Source organism: Danio rerio, chromosome 24 (genome assembly GCF_052040795.2).
Source record: "Danio rerio strain M-AB ecotype USA chromosome 24, GRCz13ab, whole genome shotgun sequence".
Classification (NCBI taxonomy): domain Eukaryota; kingdom Metazoa; phylum Chordata; class Actinopteri; order Cypriniformes; family Danionidae; genus Danio; species Danio rerio.
This window is the reverse complement of record NC_141044.1, coordinates 27,922,388-27,949,474: the sequence shown is the minus strand read 5'-3', so window position 1 is coordinate 27,949,474 and position 27,087 is coordinate 27,922,388. Positions and strand designations below refer to the sequence as shown.

The 27,087-nt window shown below is 34.8% G+C and overlaps 1 protein-coding gene across 1 annotated transcript; it reads left to right on the top strand.

Annotated features, from left to right (window-relative positions):
- The first annotated feature begins 444 nt into the window (after positions 1-444).
- armc1 (armadillo repeat containing 1) lies at positions 445-22,710 on the top strand. Its single transcript, NM_001008609.1, is given in 7 exon segments — positions 445-608; positions 3,517-3,725; positions 9,701-9,792; positions 19,300-19,489; positions 19,578-19,694; positions 20,002-20,076; positions 21,775-22,710. Coding segments are annotated over 6 exon segments (828 nt in total). The 5' UTR covers positions 445-608; positions 3,517-3,563; the 3' UTR covers positions 21,967-22,710.
- The last annotated feature ends 4,377 nt before the right edge of the window (positions 22,711-27,087 follow it).

The following is a 27,087-nucleotide window of genomic DNA, read 5'->3' as shown; positions in this document are numbered from 1 at the left end:
TATTGCAAATATACATATTTATTTGATTAAAATAGTACTAAAATAATATAAGCATTCATCTATATGCATCTAACAGTACAATATTTTTACGCATTGTAGCATTGTGTAGTACTGTATTTTTCACATATTGTGTATCGTTAATTTTTCATATTAAATAATACAAATGCATTATACTTTTTTATTATATATATATATATATATATATATATATATATATATATATATATATATATATATATATATATATATATATATATATATATATATATATATACCCATGCTATTCTTATTTTTAGCTTTATAATGAAAAATAATGTATACTTTAGTAAAACCCCTTCTGATTAGGTAAAACCGCACGACGTCATACCTCACCTCCTCCAATCAGCTGGTCTAAATTCAGGAAGTGTTACACGGTCTGCTAAAAAAGCTCCGCAGATAATGGCCAAATAAACCGGACCAGAACAGTTGGTCACACACAATTTTAACTTCGTTTACTGTCGTCCTCATATCCAGTCTGGTTTCCGTCAGCAGTTGATTTGTCGGTGGTTTTGGATCCAGCAACTGGACAGGAATCATCCGAAGCGAGGAGCGTCCTGGGCGTGTTTGCTGTAAGGTTATGCGTGGACAACACTCACTGTCACAACACACACAAGGTTAACTAGATAGAGACAATCACTTCAAACCTAAACACACCGACTAAACATTTACTAGCAGACGATAGCACATATTTACGTGTGTTCTGATGGAAACAGATAATACATTCTCTTTCTGTCTTATAGCATTGTTATTGTTCATAGAAATACAATAATATTCACGTGTATTGATGTTTTGTGGTCTAAATATGAATGGGGAACGAACGCCAAAGTTTGTTTTTATAGTCTTAATTGTGTCTCGTATGGAAGCTCGGATTGTCATTGTCTTGATGATGCCGTGTTAATGTTAGCCGGTTAGCAGCACAGGCCCGTTTAAAGGCCTCGCTTAGCTGTGTTGTACTGGGTGAATCAGACATCATGACCATTATGGGTCACTCAGTTCACCAGCAAAGCCAATAACAAGCCACGTGTTTAAAGATCAGCGGTCAATCGATTGGAAAGGACGCACGAAAACAAATGTGTGTTGATTAATGACGTCAAGCAAAAATATTGGCGATAAAGTCAAATGTTTAGTGTTGTTAAAGTTCTGTTGTACGTAATGATGCACTTTTTTAAATATGTAAAAGTAAATTTGTGAAATACTGCAATTGTCATTTTATTTTTTATATAATGACATGTCATTTATACTTATGATGATAAAGCTTAATTTAATCTTTGCTCCAGACTTCAATGTCACGTGATCTTTCAGAACTCATTTTAATGTCATGAGCACTTTAGTTAATATCAGTTTTGTGTTGGTTAATGTTTTTGGACGAGCAGTGAGAGATTTTGTTGACAATGTGTATTTAATTATTAGTGTAATGTAATGAATTGTCTAAATGGTAAAATAATGACAAGTTGCACTTAAAAAAACTTTTTAAAAATTGCATATTTTAATGACATTAAATTGGGTAAAATGACAGTAAATAATTTATAATGTTACTAAAAACTATATTTCTTTAGAAGGCTGTTATTCAACTTTCTATCATCACAGAATCCTGAAAAAAGTTAGCGCTTATTTATTTATTTATTTATTTTAAGAATTATTTTCAACATCGCAACAGTGGTAGTGGTATCTCATGACAACAAGCACAGCAATTTATGTTCGACATTCAAATGCATACAAATGTTTGAAAGTAAAGCCAGAAATAAAATTAAATTATAAAACCAAATTTAGAAAGACAGAGTCACTGTGTGCCCTCAAGAAAATTCCAGAGGGAGGAACAAATGCGGCAGAACACCTCAGAACTCTGATGTTAATCGTAGGTAATTTTTTTTAGTGCACTGTAAAACCCATAAAGTTATGGTAACTCAAACTGTTTGAGGAAACCAATTGCAACAAACCATTTAAGTTAAAAAAACTAATCATAATGAATACTGTGAACTTAATCCATTTAGGTAAATGAAGCAATTTGAGCACAGTAAAACCCAATAAATGAAGAGAATTCAAACCAACCGAGTACTGTAAAACCCAATAAGTTAAGACAACTCACACCGTTTAAGCAAACCCATTGCAACAAACCATTTAAGTTAAACTAGTCTGAGTACTGTGAATTTACTCCATTTAAGTAATGAGGTATTTGATTAACTCATTGCCTTCAAAGTTGAGTTCAAAACTCCTTTCAAGTAAGTAGAATTAATTTCCAGTCAATTTTGAGATAACTACACTCGTCATTTCATTTGATAAAGTTGACTGTTTGGATTAACAGTGTGTTAGAAGTGTGCTCGCCTGACTAGGCCACATATTGACTGAAGGTATTTGAGCAGTTGACAATAATAATAATAATATTAATAATATTAATATACATTTTTTGGCCAAGTATATGCAAAAATCAAATACACATTCTACATTACAATCAAGACACATCTCCACTGTACTTCACTGTACTTAATTCAGAAGGTAAATCTTTGGGGGGGGCAAAGCAAACGTTTTTCCATTTTAAAAAAAATAATTTTGTGAATCTCTTTCCTGTACATTTTGATTTTGTCACATAGCAAAATACATGCATCACTGTGCCAATGTTTATCTTACATTTGAAACATAACTGAGAACAATTGGGAAATATTCTATGGAGGCGAACTGGAGTTAGATAAATCCTGTGAATACATATATAATTTTGTTTATATTGCAATGTTTTTAAATTGATTTAAGCTGCAAAAACTGTTTTCAAAATGTATTGCCTGAACGCTTCATAAAAACTGAAGATATGGAAAAACATGACTGCTAGTGCGCTAGGGCTTGCCGATTTGGGCTGATTTGGAAATCACATGTTCAATTAATGTCAGTAAATATGCTATTTTAAATGAAGGGTGCATTACTTATTAACTGAAGGAAACATGCACTACTAACTATAAATATTTATTAAAAAAAAGTGTTGAACAGCTAAAATTAAAACACACACTGCCTAAAAAGAACAATCTAAAAATTACTATGAAAAGTAATTGAAAATATTGACCAGGAAAAATTAGATTGATTATAGGTTCTGAAGGTCGATTTTGATTACTTTTCAATTAATCGCCCCACCCTATAGTGTACATATGACAACAATGAAAGAGTATATATTTGTACTTTATTATCTTTTTCCAATATATTTATATATAATCCTAATTTTAAAGCAATCCAGTTTATTGCTATTATTTCTAATATCACCATTATCAGACATTTGATTTTAAGGCTTTCATTAAAAATATGTTTATCATCATTATTATTATTATCTTCATCGAAAAAACCACATCATATGAATGCTTCAGGCAAACCAGTTTATACTAACTTGTATTTTTTAAGACAGATTTTAATGTGTGATCTGTCATGAATGAAAACTCTTCTTGTTTACAGAAATAAATCAAGCTGTTTTATAATATTAATATTTTTTATCTACCTCAGCTTGGAGCGGTGTGTTTTCTGTGCATGGCCCTTGGAGTGGGAGCAGCATGAGCGGGGAGCCTGATGCCTTGGCTGTGGTGAATCAGCTGAGGGACTTAGCTGCCGACCCCCTCAACAGGAGAGTTATAGTTGAAGATCAGGGCTGCTTCTCCGGCCTCATCCTCTTTCTCGACCATCCCAATCCTCAAGTCGTCTACTCCGCACTCTTGGTAAGGTCTATTTGCTGTTAAATGGGTGGTCAATCAGCTATTTTTCAAGACATCCTTATGCTTATGGGGTGTAAATTGATTAAAATTTTTGGTTTTATGAAGCCCCTTCCTCAGAAAAATGTAATTGGTTAGTTGGCTCAGGGTGTTCTGCTTAGCTATCCACCTAGGGCACAATGAAGTAAATGTCTCACCGGGGGGCGTGGTTTATGCAAATGTAGCGTTTGTGAGGTCACAATCCCAGAAACAAAAAGGTTTTGCAAAAAAAAAAAACCTACAGTAGTTGAAATTTTATTTGAATCAACTTTTAATTAGTCTAAAGTTCTTAAACTATTAAAAACACCTGTTCTTGTCTTAGAACAATTTTTTAGGATAATCTTTTTTTATCCACTTTAAATGTTGACTTCTGTACTTGCAATTAACATTCATTCATTTATTCATTCATTCATTCATTTACTTTTTGGCTTAGTCCCTTTATTAAGCAGGGGTTGCCACAGTGGAATGAGCCGCCAACTTTGTTTGGCAAACAAAGCTTTGTTTATGCAGCGTATACCCTTAAAGCTGCAACCTGACACTGGGAAACATCCACACACTTGCACAGATTCCTGACTTGTGTGTGCTAATATGTTTAAGAGTATATAGGGCTGGGCGTTATATTGAGTTCTGGAGATATATCAATATGATTCCCCAACACGATGCAGGATTATCCAATGTCTTTCATTCGATATGGTTTGAGTCCACACGTGCGCATTCTGTGCGAAACAGAGCTCTACAAGGTAGCACGTGAGCTCCACTTGCACAAATGAGCGCATGCGCAAATGAATGATTCACTCCCTGAGTCATACAAAAGATTTGTTAAAAATGAACGAACGAATCATTCAAGAACGACCAATCACTGTCTTGACATTGAGGAACATGCAGTGCCGATGTTGTTTAAAATCTGACTCCCCCTTGCGTGCACATGCGTCGCACAGTGCCTACAGCTGTCATTTTATTGCCTTTTATCGATCATTTCTTCTGCAGTTGACAGCACGAACGAATATAGAAGCCTTGTCAAATTGACGAGCAGCACCTGAATGTGTTCAACAGAATTAAAACGCCAAAATGGGACGGATTTATACTGCATTTTGAAAGTGAAACCACCTCATGTTCAGTATTTATTACACGACGCTCTCTTCTTTACATTTACGTTATAACACATTTAGCTCTGCGTTTTGGTCTGTTATTGCATATTGACTTCGATTCCAATAATATTCTAGTCATTGTATTTATTTTTATTTATTTATTTATTTATTATTCAGTTTAATTGATTTATTTAATTTAGCCCCTTAACTGGAAGACATGATTTGATTTGTGTGTGTGCACCTAGTGTACAAACAGTTGGGGGTTTTAACCGATTATTAAAACTTAAAAAAGAAAAAAAAGTAAAATAAAAAAAACATACATTTGTCTACCAAACATTTATTTTTCTATTTTAATATCTCGCTGTTAGCTACTCTTTCAACAAATAACAATATAAAAATGATGATTATAATGAGTATAATAACAGGGAGGGAAACCCCTGTGTTTGAATTATATTTTGCTCAAGAACCGTTTAATAAAGTTTTAATAAAGGCTTTTACTCTTAAGTAACCATTTATGGGAAAATACCGGATATATATCGTATACCGGCATTCTTCCTAAAAATACGGAGATATGATTATTTTTTGCCCATACCGCCCAGCCCTAAGAGTATATAAAGGTTAAAATCGGGAACATGATGATGTTGTTCCAACATGAAGGTTTTGCTGTGTTGTTACATATTTTTGGTATGTCAGTATTGTGCTAACAAAATTGTTAAGATGCTTCTGAGAAGTCACTTATTTTATTTCAAAGTATTTGTATCAGTCAATCACAGCACTCACATCTCACTCAGATGGCTGGCTAGATAACTCGCATGACTGCAACCTGCTATATTTACAAATAATGATGATGATGTTAATAATAATAATAATAATAATAATAATAATAAAGGTATTAGGTAAAATAGTGATTGTTGATAATGTTTTTAACTATTATTAAATATGATTAATAATTGCAGTAAAAATGTTTGAGGTGAACCCAGTACTAAAAGTAAACTTATCTTAAAAACAGATGAGTTGAACTGGTCATTCAAGACTTGTGCATATCCTGAAATGTAAATTCACAAGTTATAATATTTTTTTTATAGAAATTCTGTATTATAAAATGATAAATTGTACTGTATGATAAATTATTCCTTTTCGAATGATATTAGGTGGCTTTTGTATTTAGGAAGTGTATTAATAGTCGTTTGAATTTTTTTTATTATGCCTTTTAAATGAAATATTGTATTATAATAACAATACTATATTTGTAAATAAATTAATAGATGCTGAGTTATACAATAGGTTTAATTTTATTACTATTATTGCTATTATGTGATTAATAAAAGCATTGTTATTATTATTACTATTATTATTATTACTATTATTATTATTATTATTATTATTATTATTATTATTATTATTATTATTAACAATTAATGTAATAATATTACAAAATATTTTGATATTAGAGTATTTTCCTAACTAATTCTATAATTGAAAACGCTGTAAAAATTCTTTTTTGCCATTTTGATGATATTAGTTTTATTTTGCAATTGACAATTATTATTAATATATAAATCTATATTCAATATTATAATAAAGGTTTTCTCTTATTATTATTATTATCATTATTATTATTATTATTATTATTATTATTATTATTAGTTGTTGTAGTAGTAGAAGTAGTAGTAGTGATATTCTTGCTTATGTATTTTATTTTTACAAATTACAAATATAAGCAGTTGCAAATTATGAGCAGTTGGTTTGTCATTGGGATGTTATTGGCTTAAATACATTTTTAAAGTTGTTGTTATTGTTATTATTATTATTGTTATTATCTGCATCATTTCCTGCACGTAATTCAACGATCACTCAATCTCCATGCATCTGTCCAAACAGTTCACATGACTGCCACCTGCTGTCCAATACTGTCACAGCTTAGTCAAAGAGACACAGGAATGGTAAAGTGTTTCCTCTTCCTCTTCAACACAAAGACATCTGGGGTCTCATTTATAAACAAGACATATGCACAAAATGGGGTGGAAACGTGCATACATTACATTCGACACAAAAGTTGAGATCACTGCGTTCAGTTTTTAGGAAGGTTTCTTTGCAAAGTTTTATGAAGGTGACCACAGTACATGATTCATGTCACAGATTCCCTCATTTCATTAGTGACCTATTCATATTTTCTCCATGTAATGACTGATGTGTGCTTTATTTTTGTCTATCATGAGATGCATATGTGGCTCTTTTATATATTTATATATATATATATATATATATATATATATATATATATATATATATATATATATATATATATATATATATATATATATATATATATATATATATATATATATATATATATATATATATATGAAGTTTCAAGACGTGGTTGTTCCATTTAAATGACATAAAACAGCTCATTCAACCATCTCTTATAACTGGTAGCCTTTGGAGATTTCCAATTAAGTAAGATCATCTTTTTAGTTGTAACCATGCCAACCATCAGGGCTTGCTGTTGGGCTAATGGAAAGGTGTCCATTATATTAGAATAGCCAAATTGTAGTCAAGTTTGATTTTGGTTTCATAAGCACTGGAAAACTATAAATAATGCTGGACCAAAACTCATAAAGAACAGGATAAAACCAAAATAAATGTCCCAAAGTTCCTTCTGTCCCACCACATCTGTCACATTTAGGAGATACAGCCCCAAAAATTATTTAATATTAAATACAGCCCCAAAAATTATTTTAAACCCGGAAGATGAAATTAGATGACAAAGGCTCCAAATGATCCATTTTTTTTCTTCACAATTAAAGCTAACTGGTGCTAACATTGTCTTAACTAATGCTCAACAAACACAAGTCTAAAAAAACTACTCTAGCATGTCTCAAACAGTTATTGATTTTTGAATCCATTCAGCCGATCTCCCGGTCTGGCAGGAGCACTTTTAGCTTAGCTTAGCATAGATCATTGAATCAGATTAGACCATTAGCATCTCATTTAAAAATGACCAAACATTTTATTATTATTTTTAAAAGGTGACACTTCTGTAGTTACACCATATACTAAGACCAATGTGAATCTATAAAATGAAAAGTTGCTATTTACTTGGCCTGTATGTCTAGAAACAATACTTTTATTTCCTCCAGGTGCTCTGGTTTACCCCACAGTCCAAAGACATGTGGTACATGTGAATTGGTATAGGCTAAATTGTCTGTAGTGTATGTATGTGAATGAGTGTGTATGGATGTTTCCCAGAGATGGGTTGCGGCTGGAAGGGCATCCGCTGCGTAAAACATATGCTGGATAAGTTGGGGGTTCGTTCCGCTGTGGCGACCCTAAATTGATAAAGGGACTAAGCCGAAAAGAAAATGAATGAATGAGTTTGTTAATTATTCCCTGCCTTACCATGGCTGCAACAGGCGCAATGTTACAGCGCTTGAAAATAGACCCCAGCTCATGCAACTTTCAATGTGACCATGGTTATATTGATGATTTACTGGGCCATATTTAATATCATTGTGCCTGCTGTATCATTTCTTAGTACACAATGTAACTACAGAAGAGTCAAGCTGTAAAAAGGAAAATTAGCAAAACTCTTTGCTCATGATTTAGTTTACATTTTTACAAACATATCAAACAACCCTTATCGAAATAATAATTTTAAAAAATTATTAAATGCATGAAAAAATAAAATAAAATAAAATAAAACTAAATAACACAAATAATGCAGGGCAGATGTCTACATTTATGCAACAATCTCAATGTTACAATCGAGTAATGAAAGATTACAAACTGATGTATTATTATTGTCAAGAGCAAGCAAGGGTGATCAGTCTAGATCCAGCTATTCCAGGCATTCCAAATTTTGACAAATGTTCTGTTATGTCTTTGAAGGAAGTATCTAATCTTCTCTAGTTTCACAAAATACAAAACATTTTTTAGCCACTGTACATGCAAGGGTGGCTGAAGGTTTTTCCAGTTTAATAAAAATACACACCTATCAAGGAAAATTAGGATGGCTGCAAACTTTAAAAAATGGCTCGTGTATAATTATCAGGCATGTATAATTAAGAGGCCAATAATAGATGATGGTGGTATATCTATAGAAGTAATTGCTGAAAGAGAGAGAAATAATGAATCATAAAATGAGGAAACAGCTGGGCATGTCCTTAACATACGAGTTCCTAAAGCTGAATGACACCTATCACACTCTGAATCAATAGTTGGGTCGATCTGTGCGAGTCTACATTTCGACCAGTTTACTCGGTAAACCACTTTACACTCAATGAGGCAGTGGCGTGCATATTGATGAGGAATAAACCCTATCCAGAACTGCTTTCCATGCATCTTGGTTTGTTTCACTATTAAGGTCCACAGACCAGCTGGTGCAGAGACTGTCAAATGGAAATGAATGTAAATTGGCAAAAAAAACTGATTAATTTAGAGATTAGACCTTTACTGCTTACTTAAAGACTTTGATCATTTTGAATGAGATGCTAATGGTCTAATCTGATTCAATGATTTATGCTAAGCTAAGATAAATGTTCTTTAAATAATAAAAAAGTGAATTAATAAAAAAATGGCAAAACTCTATTTACGCGAAGGCTTGTACAATGAGCCTATTTTCAAAAAAGTTGGAATGTTCATTTAAAAGTTCCTTTCAGTTTTGAACCCCTGATTTTCAGTCATGCTTGAGAAGGCCCTCAAACCTGTGGAAAAATATGGAGAAAATCTGAACAGCGCTTTCTCTTTAACTCTGACCGAGTAATTCTTAAGGTTCATTTATCAGCTTTGTTATCTCAGCGGTGTGTCTCTGTAATGGCCCTGCATGACCCTGAATGGCTTTGTGTCCTACAGGCGGTGCGTTACCTGGCAGAATGCCGTGCCAACCGGGAGAAGATGAAGGGCGAGCTGGGAATGATGCTGAGCCTGCAGAACGTCATGCAGAAGTAAGTCACTGCCACAAAACATGAAGCCAACACGAGCTCGCTTTGCACTTTCCTGCAGAAAACAAACCCCTCATCCTGCAGCTTTAGTGAATGTGTGTGCTGGGCAGATTTGAGAAGGTCGTCCTGTCAGATGCAGATTTCTTTGTTTTGATGCTAAACGGGTCTGATGATGCAAGCTTAATGTGAATCGTCAAGCAACCTGACTTCTTTTTAGTGCACAATTGCATTTGTTTTGCCTGTTGAGGGCTCATGTCCAGCAGAGGTCAGTCTTTGATGTCAGAGGTAGCTGTACCACTGATGAGACTTCACTTTCCTTATTGGTCAATCTGTATGCAGTTTATTATGAGCAGTTCATATATGTGTACCTTTTAAGCAGGGAGATGACATCTGTTACACCATGAAGAGAAAGGATGAGCTAATGGCCAGTGTTTGGGGCCAGTTGACAGCATTATGACTTTTTTTTCTGTGCAGAAAAAATGCTGGGTTTCTTGTTCTTACTCTTTCGTTCATTCATTTTCCTTCGACTTAGTCCCTTTATTTATCAGGGGAATGAACCCCCATCTTATCCAGCATATGTTTTGCACAGCTGATGCCCTTCCAGCTGCAGCTCAGTACTGGGAAACATCCATACACACATATACACTACGGTCAATTTAGTGAATTTTTCACCTATAGCACATGTCTCTGGAGTGTGGGGGGAAACCTCTAGAATTACAATAAAATTTATTGAATTAAATGTAATATTTGTTACTAGACGCTTTGAAGCATTTGGTGAAAATGAGCCAAACTCCTTCAGAGATGAGACCTTTTATCATGTTTACACTTTAAATAAGTGGCAAGTAGAGTGGAATGCATTGGAAAATGATAAAATACAACCTGATATCTAGAGTTTTAAGACAAAATTTGATCAGGGGATTTTTACCAGATGTTGTATTGGACACAAGATTAACCCATGCTATTTTGCTCAAAGGTAAAGACCTTACTCAATGTTTGTACTGCTCAATTTCTCTCAAAGTAAAACACATTTTACGGGCGATCACACCGAACACGCTTTTTGCGTTAAGAGCGGTTGTAAAAAGTCAACTCTGAGCGGAAAAAGTGTGTTATGTTAGTTGCATCGTTTTCATTCTCCAATCAAAGGAAAGCAGAGCCGGGGTTTCCGTTGAGGTGCCTGCAGTGTTTGTGTTGTCAAGACAACAGCGAATACGTTTGAAGATGGAGGAGACTTGTGGTTGCTGTTTTGAATCATCCAGAGCTGTATGGCTTTGCAAACCTTGAATATCACAATATTGTTAATTATTAAAATTATATTAGTATCAACAGCAACACTCTCAAACAATACCCATCTGATCTAGTCATTGCCTAGCGACATTAAAAAAACACACATCGCTGCTTTTGTTCTTGTGAAAAAAAAAGGCAGTGAGGTGTGACTCGCGTTTTTGGAACGTAAATGCACATTCGGTGTGATTGGCCCCTCACTGGAATGTCCTGCTTTTAATTATTCCAAAAGACTTTTTTTTTTTAAATAAAGGATATTTTTAGCAAAGTGAAACTATGAAAAATGTTTCAGCTCTAAAAAATTTATTTAATTTATGTATTCATTTGTTTGTTGACTTTAATTGTATATTTATTATTGAAATGTTCTTGCCATGACAATAGCCTTTGTTGCTGACATGGCATTAAATAAAAAAAAAATACTTGCAATATTTGTTATTAAAATTGTTACCATTTTGCTACAAAAAACCGTAATCATTTTTTTTTTCATATTTAATTTTTTTTCAGTTAGTCTATTTTAATACATTTTTAATGGTGCTGAGCAAAAATTAATACTTATACATTTAAAAATTATAATAAATAGTAATAAATGTTTATAAGTTAATTTCTTAAAGAACAATTATAAGTAATATTAAATTACTGTTTAATTTATGTACTGTTATTTAAATAATGCTAATAAAACAATAAATACTCTATTCATATTACTTTTTTATTATTGTCACCATTAGTATTATTATATAACTATTTAATATTACTTAAAATATAACTGTTGATACAGTGTTTTTAGAGTCGTCATCATCACTATCACCATGTAATAGAGTAATTTATAATAAATAGTGGCAAGGCACATTTGTCTTGGTGCAGAAAAGAAATCCTCCTTGCCTGCACTTGTTGGATAATCCCTGAGAACATTCCAGACTCAGTGTTTCTTTTACCTCATGTCAAACAGCTCTTATGTAGATGGAAACTGATGCTTTAAATATTCATACAACTGCTTGTTTTTGACACCCCAGAGGCTAAGTATAGAAGCACAGGATCCACGTTCGTGTGTATATTTGCCACAGTTCGGCCTTATTTGGAGTGCGAAAGTCTGCAGGCTTTTAGACGGCGAGTGGCTTCTGTTTACATGGAGCCGCACCGACAGAAGTGCCAATGGTTGGCAGAGAGCAGCGTATCCTTCTCTCAGGGCGACTCTCTGCCCGCCTCCTTCAATTCACCAGTCGCTTTGGTTTGCTCAGATGCCATCAAGGAGTGCCCTGCAGTTCCACAAGCTGCCCGTCACTATTTGCGGCACCGTGACTTTGGGTAGAGGTCGTGCATCGCCCCAGTCTGTGAAATCTTATGGCTGGAGGAAGTAAAGGAATCCTTCATCACCCCTCATGACAAGGCAGAGCTCACAAACAAGCTATGCTAATGCTTACAAATTGCTTTGTTGACCTAAAAATAAACATTTTGTGGTCATTTACTCTCGCTTACGTGTTTACAAATCTGTTCTCTTTTTTTAAAAGTCAAATTGAAGAGATTTCAGGCCCTTGTTCACCCAAAGATCTGATGAAGTTGTACATTAATATACAGTTGTATGTTAATATACAGAGCCCTCCAATATTAATGGAATGCTTGGTAAAATCTTTTTCCTCTCAAAATTCTTCAAATACATAAAAGTTTGTTCAAATACAAAGTTTGTTCAAATACATCAAAGTTTCAAACTTCTCACTTTAAAACTATTTTAAAAATTATTCGAGTTTTTATTTTTTTTTTATTTTTGCAGATTTTTGTTTTTTAAGCGATTAGCTTTTCATTTACTCTTCTTTATGAGATTCTATAGACCTTTTTCTTGGCTGCTGCATGGAGGGTGCCATAGCGAATAGTGTCTTCCGGTAGAATGCTAAGAACTTCCGTTAACAGTGTTCACAACTGGTAATTTGCGCTCCAAAAATGGGTTACAATAGTGTTTTTAATGGATCACGTGTGTTTTTGTGACACACAACTTTGAAAAATGTGTGTTAAAGCCGTTAATCTGTCAGATGTGGTTCACGCCTGAGAGAAAAACATTCTCCTTGTTCACGTGTCTGCCGCCAGAACTTGCGTGCATGTGTGCGTGCGTGCGTGCGTGTGTGCGTGCGTGCGTGCCTGACCTGTTAGCTTAGCGGTTCTTCACAACACACACACGCAATACTTGACTGCATCATAGAGCACACCAGGGGTCTCATGTACGAAGACTTGCATTGAAATCATATTATAACTTTGCGTACCTACAAAGCTATAAATGTGCGTACGCAGTAAAAAAATTCAGATGTATGAAGCACTGCGTACGCCGAATCAAACGTAAATTCTCTTTGTAAATCCGAATGAACATGAAACTGAGGACAACATGCACGAGTGCAAAACCCCTCCCTGCCTCCTCCCCCATATGAATATGCTAATGACTCTAATTTGGCAACCCAATAAAAAAGCAATGGCGAAAGCAAGCAAACTTTGAACAGAATGTGAATTGGAGGTGCTGCTTTCGGAGGTAGACCGGAGAAAAACGGTGTAATTTGCAAGTTTGTTCTCCGGAATTTATAACAAAAGGTGGGAGAGTTTAGCTGATGACACAGTTGGGTCTTAACATCACACTAAGTGGATTCAAAAAGAAATAGTGCGATGTAAAGGTGTAACATTTTGTAGTGCCTTTAACAGCGTGAGTGGCGTAGCTCGTAAAATGAATGGCAATATGTTCTGACACGTTCAAGCATGAACTCGGTTCGAATCCAGCGTCTGATTAACTCATTCTTCTTTTTTCCCCCGCTACATATCAGATTTTGCCTACTCTTCAACACGAGGAAGACAAGAAGGAATCATTAATAAGTCTGTGCATCTTATTTTATTTGCACATTCATTGAATGGAAATGTTTCTGATTCACGTATGCAAATTCATCTTCAGATGGTGCCTTTATAGCAATGTGTGTGCAGTAGATTGCTCCGATTACATTGGGCATACCGGCGACCGCTGCAAATTGCGCTTTAATGTTTGGCTGGTCAACTGCATGGTATGGAAACCTTGTATACCTGCTAGACATGCGGATGAACCCGTCTCTTACAGCTGCCATTGCATGGCTCAAAGACACGTTGTAGTGTGCATTTTAACGTCAATGGAAGTAAAACAGACACACACAAGAAATGCATGTACGCCAGGCATGAAGTTGGCGTGGACCAACGCACATTCCCATGTTTATTTCATCGTTGATAAAATCCAAACATGAGCGTAAAACCTGGTGCACGCAAAGTTTTTGTGTATACACAGCGTTGATACATGAGGCCCTAGATTACTGGCATGAAACTTAACAGGTATGTCATGCAAAAATGACCAATACAAGTCTGTTATTGATACTCTGCTGGCTGATTTGCTGTTCAATCTAATCGCAAGCCGTTTATGTTTCATTTAGTGTGCAGGATTTACCAGGGCTTGTGTTTTTCTGTCATTTCAAGTTGTCACCTTAATTTCACTTTGTCACAGTTATTAAATCAGTGTGTCAGTGGGACAGTACAGGCTACGCGTGTCTGTGTGCCATACATTTTGGTGAAGTACATTTGTTTGGGTTGGTTATATATTTGAAAGAAAGAGAAACTGTTGACTTTAGCGATGACGAGGCTTCATTTAAACAGATTAAGATGCCGTCCAACAACGAGGGGAAAATGCCTCACAGCAGTTGATTTCAGTCCTATTAGATCACATTTTTTTAATAATCAGTCCAAGAGGTGGTGCAGATCAACAACTGTATTAGTTCAGAGATGATAAAAGCAGGTAAAATAGATTAAAACTATCGTTTCAAAAATGTCCATATGTGACCATTTATACGCATCAGCTGCCGACCGGAAGTTCTTAGCATTCTCCTTGCGCGCAAAGCATAATGGGTAATTTTTCGATCTAAGAAAAAGGTCTATAGAACACAGAAGTAGTTATTTAGAAAAATGCTGGTTGATGGAACTAATTGACTTCCATTGTAGTTTTCTCCTACTATGGGGGTCAATGGGTACCATCAACCAGCATTTTTCATTCAACAGAAGAAAGAAACTCAAACAGGTTTTGAGAAAGTGAACGGACATGAAGACCGAGATTTAATTTTTGGGTGAACCATCTCTTTAAGGCCAAGACACACCAATCTGACGGTCAGCCATTGGGCTGTCAGGCTAGTTTGTTTGGTGTGTTTTACACAACACTTCTCATAGTGTTCAAGTTTGAGGGAGTTTCTGAATTGTCATGTAGAATTAGCATTGGCAAGAGAAAAACGAAAGTCAAGTGGGAACACAAATAAGCCAGCAGTCATTTTGTTGTATTTCAAAAATATTTGCAAACAATATGGATTATCAGATTATCAAACATATGCTGTGTCCGAAATTGCATACTATTCCATACTATATAGCATGCTCAAACAGTATGCAAGTCAAGTAGTATGTTTGAATTCATAAAATTCGAAAAACAGAATGTGTAAACGGATGACCTACTACTTCCAGCGAGATTCTGAAGTGTGCATTGGATGAACGCTACACTATCCCATGATACACAGCGAGAGAAGTCATAAATAGGAGTGAAGCAACTATTCATACTATTTATACTACTGACATTTATACTGTATAGAACGTACTTTTTCTAACAGCCGAGAAGTACATTTAAATTCAAATGCAGTACCTACTGAGTAGGTTGCAGCTTTACTGTATTTGGATGAGTAAATCCCTCTCTGGTGAGAGTGCTGAGATAATAGAACATAAACCTGGCTTTATTCTAGTTCTGGTTCCTCTGTGAAATGACAAAACAGACTACTGCCCACTGCAGTAGTTGGAAACACATTCTTCTGATTTAAAACACAGTTGGGTCAGAAATTATTGCTCTGATGGTGGACATTTTCAGTGTTTTTGCATTTTTTCTTATAGCCACTCTTTATTTTGTGAAGCTCAACCACCTTCTCCTGAGTAAAACTGGAGTAAATTTGCAGCACCAAAAAGCTTTAAATATATATTTTTGGATGTATAAAGTTATCGTTTTTCAGTTCTTGTTCACAAATTGACTTGTGTTTCTCTCATAGCAGCTTCAGATTCATTTGTTTTAATTAATTTGTGTGGTCTTGCATTAAAAATGTGCCATTTAACTTGTCTGCAGATGTTTAGTGCGTCACATTTGCATCTGTAATGCCTCTGATAATGTATGATTAGAAATTGTACATTTTCATTTGCATGTTCCTCCAGAAATCTTTTAATTTCCAGACTCGATTTATGCATAATCGCCATGTTAAGCCATACTAATCGCACAGCTTTAGATGAATTAGAGTATTGTAGCAGTATTAAAGGTTAGTTGGTTCAAGCTCCATCAGGCTGACTTTTCTGCGACCTCATGCTGTCAGATTGCCCTCCGTCTCATATCTCCGTGTCTTCTGGAGTGCTGACCTTTTCACGTATCAGCACTGACAAGCACTGAAATGCACAATACATGCTCTTTTAGATGAGCATAGTTTGCTCAATAATTTTTTTTTTGTTCATCAACTGTGGCCATTTAATAAACTCAGTTTCTGGTTCAAAACCCTCTATCGGATATTAAAAGAGAACAACTAAATGGTAGTAATGTACACTCAGTGTGCTGTGGTACTGTTGAAAATCACGATAGGGATGTTTATATCCATGTCTAATCTCGGATGGACAGATAGACAGCGGTTCATCTTTCATCAGTTGTAAAAACATTGGTGCTTAATTGTCATAATAAGCCATACGATTGATTTATATAGGAATTTATTTAGGATTGATGATTTAATTATATATTTATATGTGTGCGGCTGGAAAGGTAATTGGTGGTTCATTCTGCTGTGGGGACCCCTAATAAATCAGGGACTAAGCATGAAGGATTATGTATATGGGTGTATGTATACAGTATGTGTATGTATGCGTTTTATCAGTATAAAAATTTAATCAATAAACTCCATATCACACACACAAAAGTAAGATAAGGGATTAAGTTGGGATTTTAAGGCTATCCTGGCTGAATTTAGCCTTGACTCAATTGCATGAAAGCAGGCTAAATTACGCTAAATTAATTTACTATGAAGATTTATACTTTGCAACTAGCCTGCTCCAAGAGCAATCTGAAGCAGGTTTTCATTCAGGATGTCTCTGTAGATCCCTGCATTCATCTTTCGCTCTATCCTGACTAGTCTTCCAGTTCCTTCAGCTGAAAAACATCCCCATTGCATGATGCTGCCACCACCATGCTTCACTGTAGGGATGGTATTAGCCTGGTGATAAGGGGTGCCTGGTTTTCTCTAAATGTAACGCCAGGCATTCACTCCAAAGAGTTAAATTTTAGTTTTATTAGACCAGAGAATTTTGTTTCTTATGGTCTGAAAGCCCTTCAGATGCCTTTTGGCAAATTCCAGGTGGGAAGTGCCTTCTGTCTGGCCACTCTACCATACAGGTCATTTACGTACAGATGGATGTCCTTCTGTAACGTCCACTTCTTTCCACAGAAGAATGCTGGAGCTCAGACAGAGTGACCATCGGGTTATCAGTGGAAACGGAATGTACCTGAGCTTAATTTAGAGTTTCATGGCAAAGGCTGTGAATACTGATATACATGTGATTTTTTTTTTTTTTTGTTTGTTTTTTTTTCTCCAATAAATTTACAACAATTTCAAAAAGTATTTTTTTTCTCATTGTCATTATGGGGTATTGTGTGTAGAATTTTGAGGAAATAAATTAATTTAATCATTTTTTAAATAAGGCTGTAACATAAAAAATGTGGAAAAAGTGAAGCGTTAAGAATAATTTCCACATACAGTGTATATAGACAATATTTTTTGGTGCATTTTAAACAAAAGGGTTTTATTTAACAGTTCCATTCATTAAAATAAGTCTTCATTCACCAGACATCTTTAGGTATAGAAAAATAATACATTTAAATTCAAACAAGATATTGCAAAAAAAAAACTAGAAAATGCCAACAATTTTATATTTTTGTTATTAAATATCTAATCATATGTTTATAAAGTTTTTATTTATTTATTTTGATAATGAAACCAAATTAAATTATAATTATACAAATTATAATAGATCAAATAGACTCAATCAGAAATAAAATATCTTAAATGAAAACGATGTATAAACGATCATATAGATGAAGATTAAATAAACTTGATAAAATAAACTAATTAGATAAAATACATCTGCATTATTGAGTAAGTGCTTGATATAATCTTCACAATAAATTCATTAGTAGTATGAGTTGGTCACATTTAAGAAAAAGTTAACGATTTAATTGGTTAATATGACTCGCTTCATATGTTTCTGTTAATTTTCTGAATGAAAGTAATGGGACCCTACTGAAAAAAACAGCTTAAACCAGCCTAGGCTGGTTGGCTGGTTTTAGCTGGTCGACCAGGCTGGTTTTAGAGGGGTTTTGGACATTTCCAGGCTGGTTTCCAGTCATTTCCAGCCTGGTCTTAGCTGGTCAGGCTGGGAGATGACCAGCTAAAACCAGCTTGACCAGCCTAGCCAGGCTGGTAGCCCAGTCAAAATCAGCTATGTCCAGCTTAAACCAGGGTGGTCAAGCTGGTTTTAGCTGGATTTAGCTGGCCATTTTCCAGCCTGACCAGCTAAGACCAATGGCTGGAAACCAGCCTGGAAATGGCCAAAACCCTTTTAAAACCAGCCAACCAGCCTAGGCTGGTTTAAGCTGGATTTTTCAGCAGGGGAGTTCCCAGATTGGTGGGCGAGAGAGTTGTTTTTCAACTAGTTACTCGATGGGCTCGCATCGGGTTTTCTCTATACTTGCATCAATGATTCTGTGATTGATCCCGTGGTCTGTTAACAAATGCTGCAAATGTGCACTTTTCCTGGCTATCAACATCAGGCTTGACATAGCGGCTCCTTCTCATACTGGATCTGCAAACGTGAGAAAGATTGCAAACTTACGTTTTGTAATGTTTATTTTTAAGATGTAAAAAATAAAAATAATCAATGTAAACATTTAAATGCTTTGTTTGGCATCTGAGAACATTTTTAGAATCATTATAAAATAAGTTGAAATATTTGAACCATTTCACCGATACTGACAGTTTGAATAAATATGTGGTGTCACTTAACAGTGATCATAAACGGCTACGGAGTTATTTCTCAATTCAAATAAGTAGAGGTTTGAACCTGAAAACACTCTTCCATACATCACAACTGAAGTGTATGAAGGCTAATGTTTGTGATGTATTTGTACAGAGGCACGTCTCCAGGAGAAACCAAGCTGCTGGCCTCTGAGATCTACGAGATCCTGCAGAACTCCAGCAGTGCAGAGGCTGAACAGGCAGAAGCCGGAGCCTCCTGTAGAAGAAAAGCCCAGTTCTTCCTGGGCGCAACCAACAAACGGGCCAAAACTGTGGTGCTTCAGATTGATGGGCTTGATGATTCGGTAAGCACAGACAATTGCTTTGTAATGGAGCGTTAAGAGATTTGGTTTTGGCTCAATGTGACTTCTATCTCTGGGTTTTCTTTGTCAGTCTCGGAGGAGTCTTTGTGAGGAGGCTCTGCTGAAGATTAAAGGAGTCATCAGTTTTACCTTTCAGATGGCCGTGAAGAGATGCGTGGTCAGAATCCGCTCAGACCTGAAGGCAGAGGTCAGTTCCCAATCGAACACTGTCCATTTAGAAGAACAAATCTGAGAATTAAAAATTGATTTCATTATAATCATCTATTTTATTTTATTTAAACCATTTTTACATTTCAAATAATGATTTATATAAGAATGAACATAAAATGTGTTCGCCCTCTTGGTAAATTTCAATTTTAAGTATTTTTTCCCCAATTTCTGTTTAAAGGAAAGATATTTTTTTCTACACATTTCTAAACATGCTAGCTTTAAAGCTTTAAAATCAGAAACTCCTTTTCCTCATTTGTTTTTTCTTTATATTTTCTTTTCTTTAGGCCTTGGGAACTGCTATAGCTTCAACCAAAGTCATGAAGGCACAGCAGGTTGTGAAAGGGGAAGATGGAGCAGAGGTCAGTCAAACAAACAAACACTGACCATAACCAAACACACACACAAGAAAGATACACTGTTCAGTGTAGATTAGTTATCCATTTGACTCAAACTGCACTTCCTGTAGCTGACGATGTTGGATATGATTCTGTCTGTCTGATGGCTAAACCCTGCTAAGAGTTACTCTTATTCCCCTCATCACATGATCATTTAGGATGTCACCTTGCCTCTGAAAAAGTCAAAGGGCCTTGCACGCACGTACATGCACAGAGTCTGGTAATTGAGGAGAGATGTGTCCTCTCTAGTTGAATTGGAAGGGCGATCTGTACCTGCAGCAGTGCAGTTGTGACCTGTAGTGGCTGCAGAACAGCACCTTTGGAAACCTCTTCATCATACACTTTCATTATTGACCAGCAGGTGGCACAATTGACTAAGAATTAACGTGCTGAATGGAAGAACTAGAAATGATGACATTTCACACTAAACTTGTTTTTTTTTCTGTAAATGAGTGGAAGATTAATCACAATTAAAAAAAATGTAATTGTTTTTATTATCTGGTCATCTTTTTATACTAAAACATTTTAATAAAATGTTAAATTAAAAAAATTACACAAGTATTTAACTATAAAAGCAGAAAAGGTATTATTGTTATTAAAAACAAAAATAATTATGGAAATGTATTTTTATTGGACAATATTTTTGTAAACATGTTAATGAAATGTTAAATATTTTATTAAGTTTCAAACAAAAACAATTGGTGCACGATGAATAACTTAATTATTTCTATTTAATATAGAACTTAATAATAATAATAATAATTTTTATAATGAAAATCAACAACAATAATAACTTCATTATTATTAATATTATAATTACTACTACTATTTAAAATAGAACCTAATAAATAAATAACAATAATGATAATCAACAATAATACAAAATTATTTTCATTAAGAACAAAATGTTAAATCTAAATGAATAGGAATTAAAGGTTAATAGTATTTTTTATTTTTCAATTAAACTGATTTGTTGTTGTTATAATAATTAATATTAATAATAATAACAATGACCTTTATTTGTTTATTTTAATACTTTGTGTTTTTCAGATCTTTTTATGTTTTTTTTTTAAATTCTATAACTGATATTTAATGCATTAAAGTGTCTATTTTTGTGATGCTGCAAAAAAATTGAATCATAGTTTCAAACCAATACACCGAATGTGTGAAGGTAATAAGAGTGGACTCTTATCACTGTTGTAGCTGGAGAAATGTCACTTTAAAACAGAAGATTGAAACTGGCTCTCAACTATGCAGTCATGCTGAAATCTAGCAAAGACAATCCAGCATATTATACAGTTTTCCACCCTCCATGTCAGCACCTATACGAAGCCAGAACCAGATATATCAGACCTTTCAACATTTTAATGATCCCTGGTAATCCCTTTGCCCAAAACATTGTGTATGCATTCTTTATTGTATCTCAATTTCCTTTTAGTTTTATTTTAATCTTTTACCTTCAAAATAATTGAGATTTGAACTTTTTAACATCATATCATGTTTATTCAGATGGTTAGCTTGCTTTTTTCATACATTATATTTATACGTACTAAATAATAATTTTATTTATATATATATATATATATATATATAATGTTCTCTATATATTTATATTGAAATAATATGCCTCATTGTTCCCATCATTCTCTTTCCTTCTTCCAGCTTGTAATCCCATTCCAGGAAGACTCGGACGTGGTTGTGGAGCAGAATCTGAATTTGCCGGATTATCTGCCGGAGGATGAGAGCCCGTCTCAGGAGCAGCACAAGGCAGTGACGCGCCTGGGCTCTGTTCAGGATGGCGTGAGCTGGCTAAACACGGCCGCTAACTTCCTGTCCCGCTCGTTTTACTGGTGACCCCACGGCTCCCGCATGACCCGCTCATTTTACAGCCCTGCCTCCACGCGCAAGACTGCCGAGTGCATCTCGCAATAAACTTACAGCCCTGTTCCAACTTCACAAAAAAACGCCACGAGCGGCGGCAGTAAACGGTACGCGATCAAAACCCGCTCCTGAAACCTGCGTTTAGCGCTGCATACAAACCACACCAGACACTAAAACCAGAGAGCAGCCGGGAGACGTTCACAGAAAGTATTTTGTGTCTATTTGCTCTCTCTCCTACTCACCGTATTGTTTGTTTGTTTGGTCAGGAGAAGGTTCTCGAACGATCTGGGTTTCCCCGCTGGGTCGATGTTTTCTAAATTTCTACGATTTTTTGGGGTGATTTCGGATGTGGTCTAACCCTTCATCTCAGCTTTCTTGTACATTTTATACAACATTTTCTTTTGATATCCTAATATTACTTTATTAATTCATCTTTTCAAAGCATGATGCCTTTTTTTTTTTTTTTTGAGATCCACTTTCCTTCTGTGTGTGCCTTTTATATATTACGTAGCTTGTTTTCTTGGTTTTAAATTCTCTTCATCTGCTTCGACTGAAGACATGAGTTTTAGGTTTGTAATGTGTTGATGGTTCAGGGAACTGATTCCGTATGATAAATCTTTCACACTCCAGCACTGGCTGGTGTGCAGTAATAATATTAATTTGATAAATGAATAAATAACGGTTTGATGCCTCCAGATAAGGGAGGCGAAAATGGAATAGCTGTTACTTTATGTGTGTAGTACTAACCTGTTTTTGTTACAGCATGTGCCAAACACCAGATAACCTTCTTCACACTGTAGAAAAAATGGCTTGAATCCTTTGGGAATTGATATTGTTAGTTTTTTTTTTGGGCCTTTCTTAAAGTGATAGTTCACCCTTAAATTAAAATTGTGTTTAATTTACTTACCCTCAGCTTAAGATGTATGCCACTTCAATAGAAAATCAATTGAGGATTTTAAAAAGGGTAACACTTTATTTTGATGGTCCGTTTGAGTATTAGTAGACTGTCTGCTTAATATTTGTTGATACTGCTCCTTCAACAGACATTTAACTGACTATAAGAAACTTTGCATGTACATGCCAGCTTACATTAGCCCTAACCCCAACCTAACAGTCTACTTATAATCTATTGAGATTTAGTCAGCATGTAGATGCAATGGAACTTAAATTCAACAAAATGCGTTAAAGAGACCATCAAAATAAAGTGATACCTTTTAAAAAAAATAAAATAAATAGTTTTCACATTCAGTATAAGCACAACCACCATTTTGCGACCTCCATAAGCTGTTAGATTAGACTTTGGACTAAAGTTAATAATATTTAAAATTGTTCATGTTTGTTCATAGACTGACCATTTTGATTCAGAACTTATTTGTTTTATTTTCTTTTGTGTTTCCTTGGCTCTCAAACTGCAAAATTAGATTTTCTTTTCTCATTTCTAGTCCAAATATCTTAAAATTTTTAAAGCAAGATTAGTTTTCTAGACAAGCAAAACACATACTGTGGGTCTTGTTCTAAGAAAGAATATGTTAAAATTAAGAGTTTTTCTTTAAAACAAGCAAAATAATCGTATGTTGAATGGAAAAACGAGATTATTTTGCTTGGGTTTACAAAACACTGACTTAATTTTGGCAGATTACATCTTAAAACAGGACCATGTTTTGCTTGATTGATTTAAGAATTTTTACATATTTTTTGTCTTGTTTCTAATCCAAATGTCTCGATAAGAAAAGCATTTTTGCAGTGCTGGCCGACTTGCATTTTATGCATCACCAATCATCACAGTTTCAGCTTAAAATCTTCACTGAAAAACATGATGTCTGAGAAACTGTTGCAACCAATTTAAATGTGTTGAATAAAAAAAAAAGTAATTTAATAGACTTCAACTTAATTTGTTTAAATTAAGTCCAAATAAATAGTTTGCAATCACTTAAATTAGGGTAAATCCAGTTCATCTTTGAATATTTTTTTTAAGTGTTCTTTAATGTTCTACTGAAGAATAAAATGTCATCTGAGGGTGTATAAATTCACTGCAAATTTTCCTTTTATAGATGAACAATCCAAACTAATTTCCTTTGGTCACATGCTTACTATTTACCAACATTCTTTCTTCTGTGTATTCCCAGACACCATTAATCTAAATGTTTTATTCAGGGCCTTTCATATATTACTTTTATTTTTGATTATTTTTTGTTAAGTGTGGTATTCGCCTTCTAGCCAAATGCATGATCGGGTCTGTTTTTGGCCTGATATATGCCTGCCACAAGTCATATATGCATGAACGTCACCTTTCGCCTCTTCCTCCGAGATCTCCCTGACCAACGGTGTCTTTTTTTTATTTTATTTTTTTTAACAGTTTAGATGATCGACTGACCTCACATATCACATTCTGGACGCTCAGGGATGTGTTTGTGTTTTTTCCGAAACTAAAGGTCTTGTGTACGTCACAGTTGGTGATTCAAAAGACCTGCACACGTCGATTATATAAATCAGTAAACGTCCTTTTACTAAATCCTGTTTCATTTCTCACAATATTTTTATTATGCTGGAAAACATGGTTCATTGTAAAGCATCAGTGTTTGTATTATTTGCTTTTTCCTCATATTTAATCAATGCTTTAAGACTGTTTTTTTTAAAGAGCGTTCACATTAAATGTACTAAAATTGAATCACCATACACAGTGGCGAGCTTCGTACAAGATGAGGCCATCAGTGTTATATTTATGAACAAAATCCAAATGAAAGGTTTTCATTTTCTGTCATTTAAATTGTTTTCTCCTCTTGTTCTGTACATTTACCCTTCCTTGAAGCGTATTAAGATACTGTTCACTGTTAAGAACGCAAAACCAGAGCCCACGGTGAGTGGTAGATTTTAGTAGCTTCTCATGTACAGTGCATATTCGCTGTTATATACGAAGAGTTTTAGAACATTCGATTCTTGGCTGTTCACAGTAATAACAAGGATTATTAAATACATAAAATAAATGTCATTTGTGTTTGTTTTGTTTTCACTGGAAATGTGTTACTTTTTAATATTGCTTCCTTTTCATTTTTGTTGTGATTTTGGAGCTGAATGTTTCTGACTGCTGCTAATAAGTGCTCAAAATACGAAGATTAAGTTTCTTTCTATAAATTAAGGGTGATGTTATAGGTTTAGATTTTTCGTACATTCAGAATATTTACTCAAACTTTAAGACTGTCTATTGGATGATGTTAAAGAGAGATAGTTCACCAACAAATTTCAATTGTCATCATTTACTTGTCCTTCGCGTAATCCAAACCTGTTTGAGTTTCTTTTTTCTGTTGAGCAAAATAGAAGATATATTGAAAAATGTTGTTAGCTGGCCACTCGTTGAGTAATTGTTTTTTTTTTATGGACATGAATGGTACCAAATAAAGATGCTCTAGCAAAAGATGCTAGAAGCCATGATCTTTAGCCTCCTTGGTAGAGCAACCGACTCCCATGTGGAAAGTCAGAGCGGGTTATGTGGTGCGATGTTTAATTGGTGCCGTGACCCGAATGGGAGTGAGGTTTAGGTGGGTCAGTGTAGCAGAGGCCAGCTAGTCAAGTTCTATACAGGTAAACCTCACTCTTTTGACCTCTAAAAAAGCAACCGACTCCCATGCGTAAAGTCGCTGGTTCGATCCCAGCTCAGAGCGAGTTAGGTTTTGTAGCACCATTGGAGTTACATTGGTGCCGTGACCCTGGCTGGGAGTTAGGTTTGGGGTGGTGAGTGTAGCAGAGGCTAGCTAATTAATTGCTATGGAGGTACATCTCACTCTTCTGACCTCTAAAAATAGGTACTTTAGCTACAGATGCTAGAGGCCATGGTGTTTAGCCTTCTTGGTAGAGCAACCGACTACCATGCGGAAAGTCACTGGTTCGATTCCAGCGGGTTGGGTGGTGTTGGACCAGCAGGGTTACACAAGCAGCATTTTGCAAAATATCTTCTTTTTTTTATGTGTTCAGCTGAAAAATACTCTTCAATACGGCTTAAGAGAGTAAATAGTAAGGTAATTTTCACTTTTTTTCGGCTGAACTATCCATTTAAATTGACAGTAAATCAGTTTGACTCTGCTCTCAGTTTAGCATTTACACATGAATTAAATATTCTTTATGGCAAAAAAAAAAAAAAAAAAGAAGTTGGCCAGGGTGATTCATCAACTAATATTTGTCCATTATGGGATTGACATTATCAGCGAATATGTCTGCTTTGCCCATACATGTGTTTTATTGACACATTTGTTATTCTGACAGTTTCGTTAACAGATTGGTAAACATAGTTTCAGTTTTTTTATTATTTTATTTTTGACTTCAATTTTTTTGACAGAGATGCTAGAGTGGTGCTAGAGAAATTTCTCCAAAATATTGGTCCATATTGACATTACAGAATCACAGTATTTTAATTGTTTATCTGCTAAATACATGTTGTGAATCTCTAGATGCTCTTTTGGACATATGTGAAAGACATTTTAGCTTAGTAAACGAACTCCTTTTGATCTTAAAGAAACCAGTTTGAGACTTGTTTATTGATGCTTTTCCCACAAAAAAAGTAGCCTTCACAAGATGGAACACTGCTTAAAAGGTAGACTCCAACAGTACTTGGTAGATTGTGGCATTTAAACAATGATTAATTAGACTTAAAGGAATAGTTGGCCCAATAATGACAACTCTGTCATTTGCAGCTTTCACTTGTTCAAAACCTGTTTGAGTTTCTACTCTTCAACAAAAGAAAAACTGATAGAAGTTTAGAACCATCTGAGTGTGAGTAAATGGTGTGGACATTTTTATTTTGGAGTGAACTATCTCTTTAAGAGACAAAAAAAACTAAACAAAACAATCTCTCATACCATGACACCACCACCACTAGCCTGAGCTGTTGATTCAAAGCCTGATGTTTACCCCAAATTCTGACCCTACCATTCAAACATAACTGCCAAAATTAAGATTCTTCAGATCCACTCTCCAGTTTTTCAATTTTAGTGAGTCCGTTTAAATAGTTGCATCAGTTTCCTGTAGCTGAGACTCTGGCACCAGTGTGATTCTTCAAGTGTGCTGCTGTAGCTCATCTGCTAAGGTAGAACAAGTTGTGTG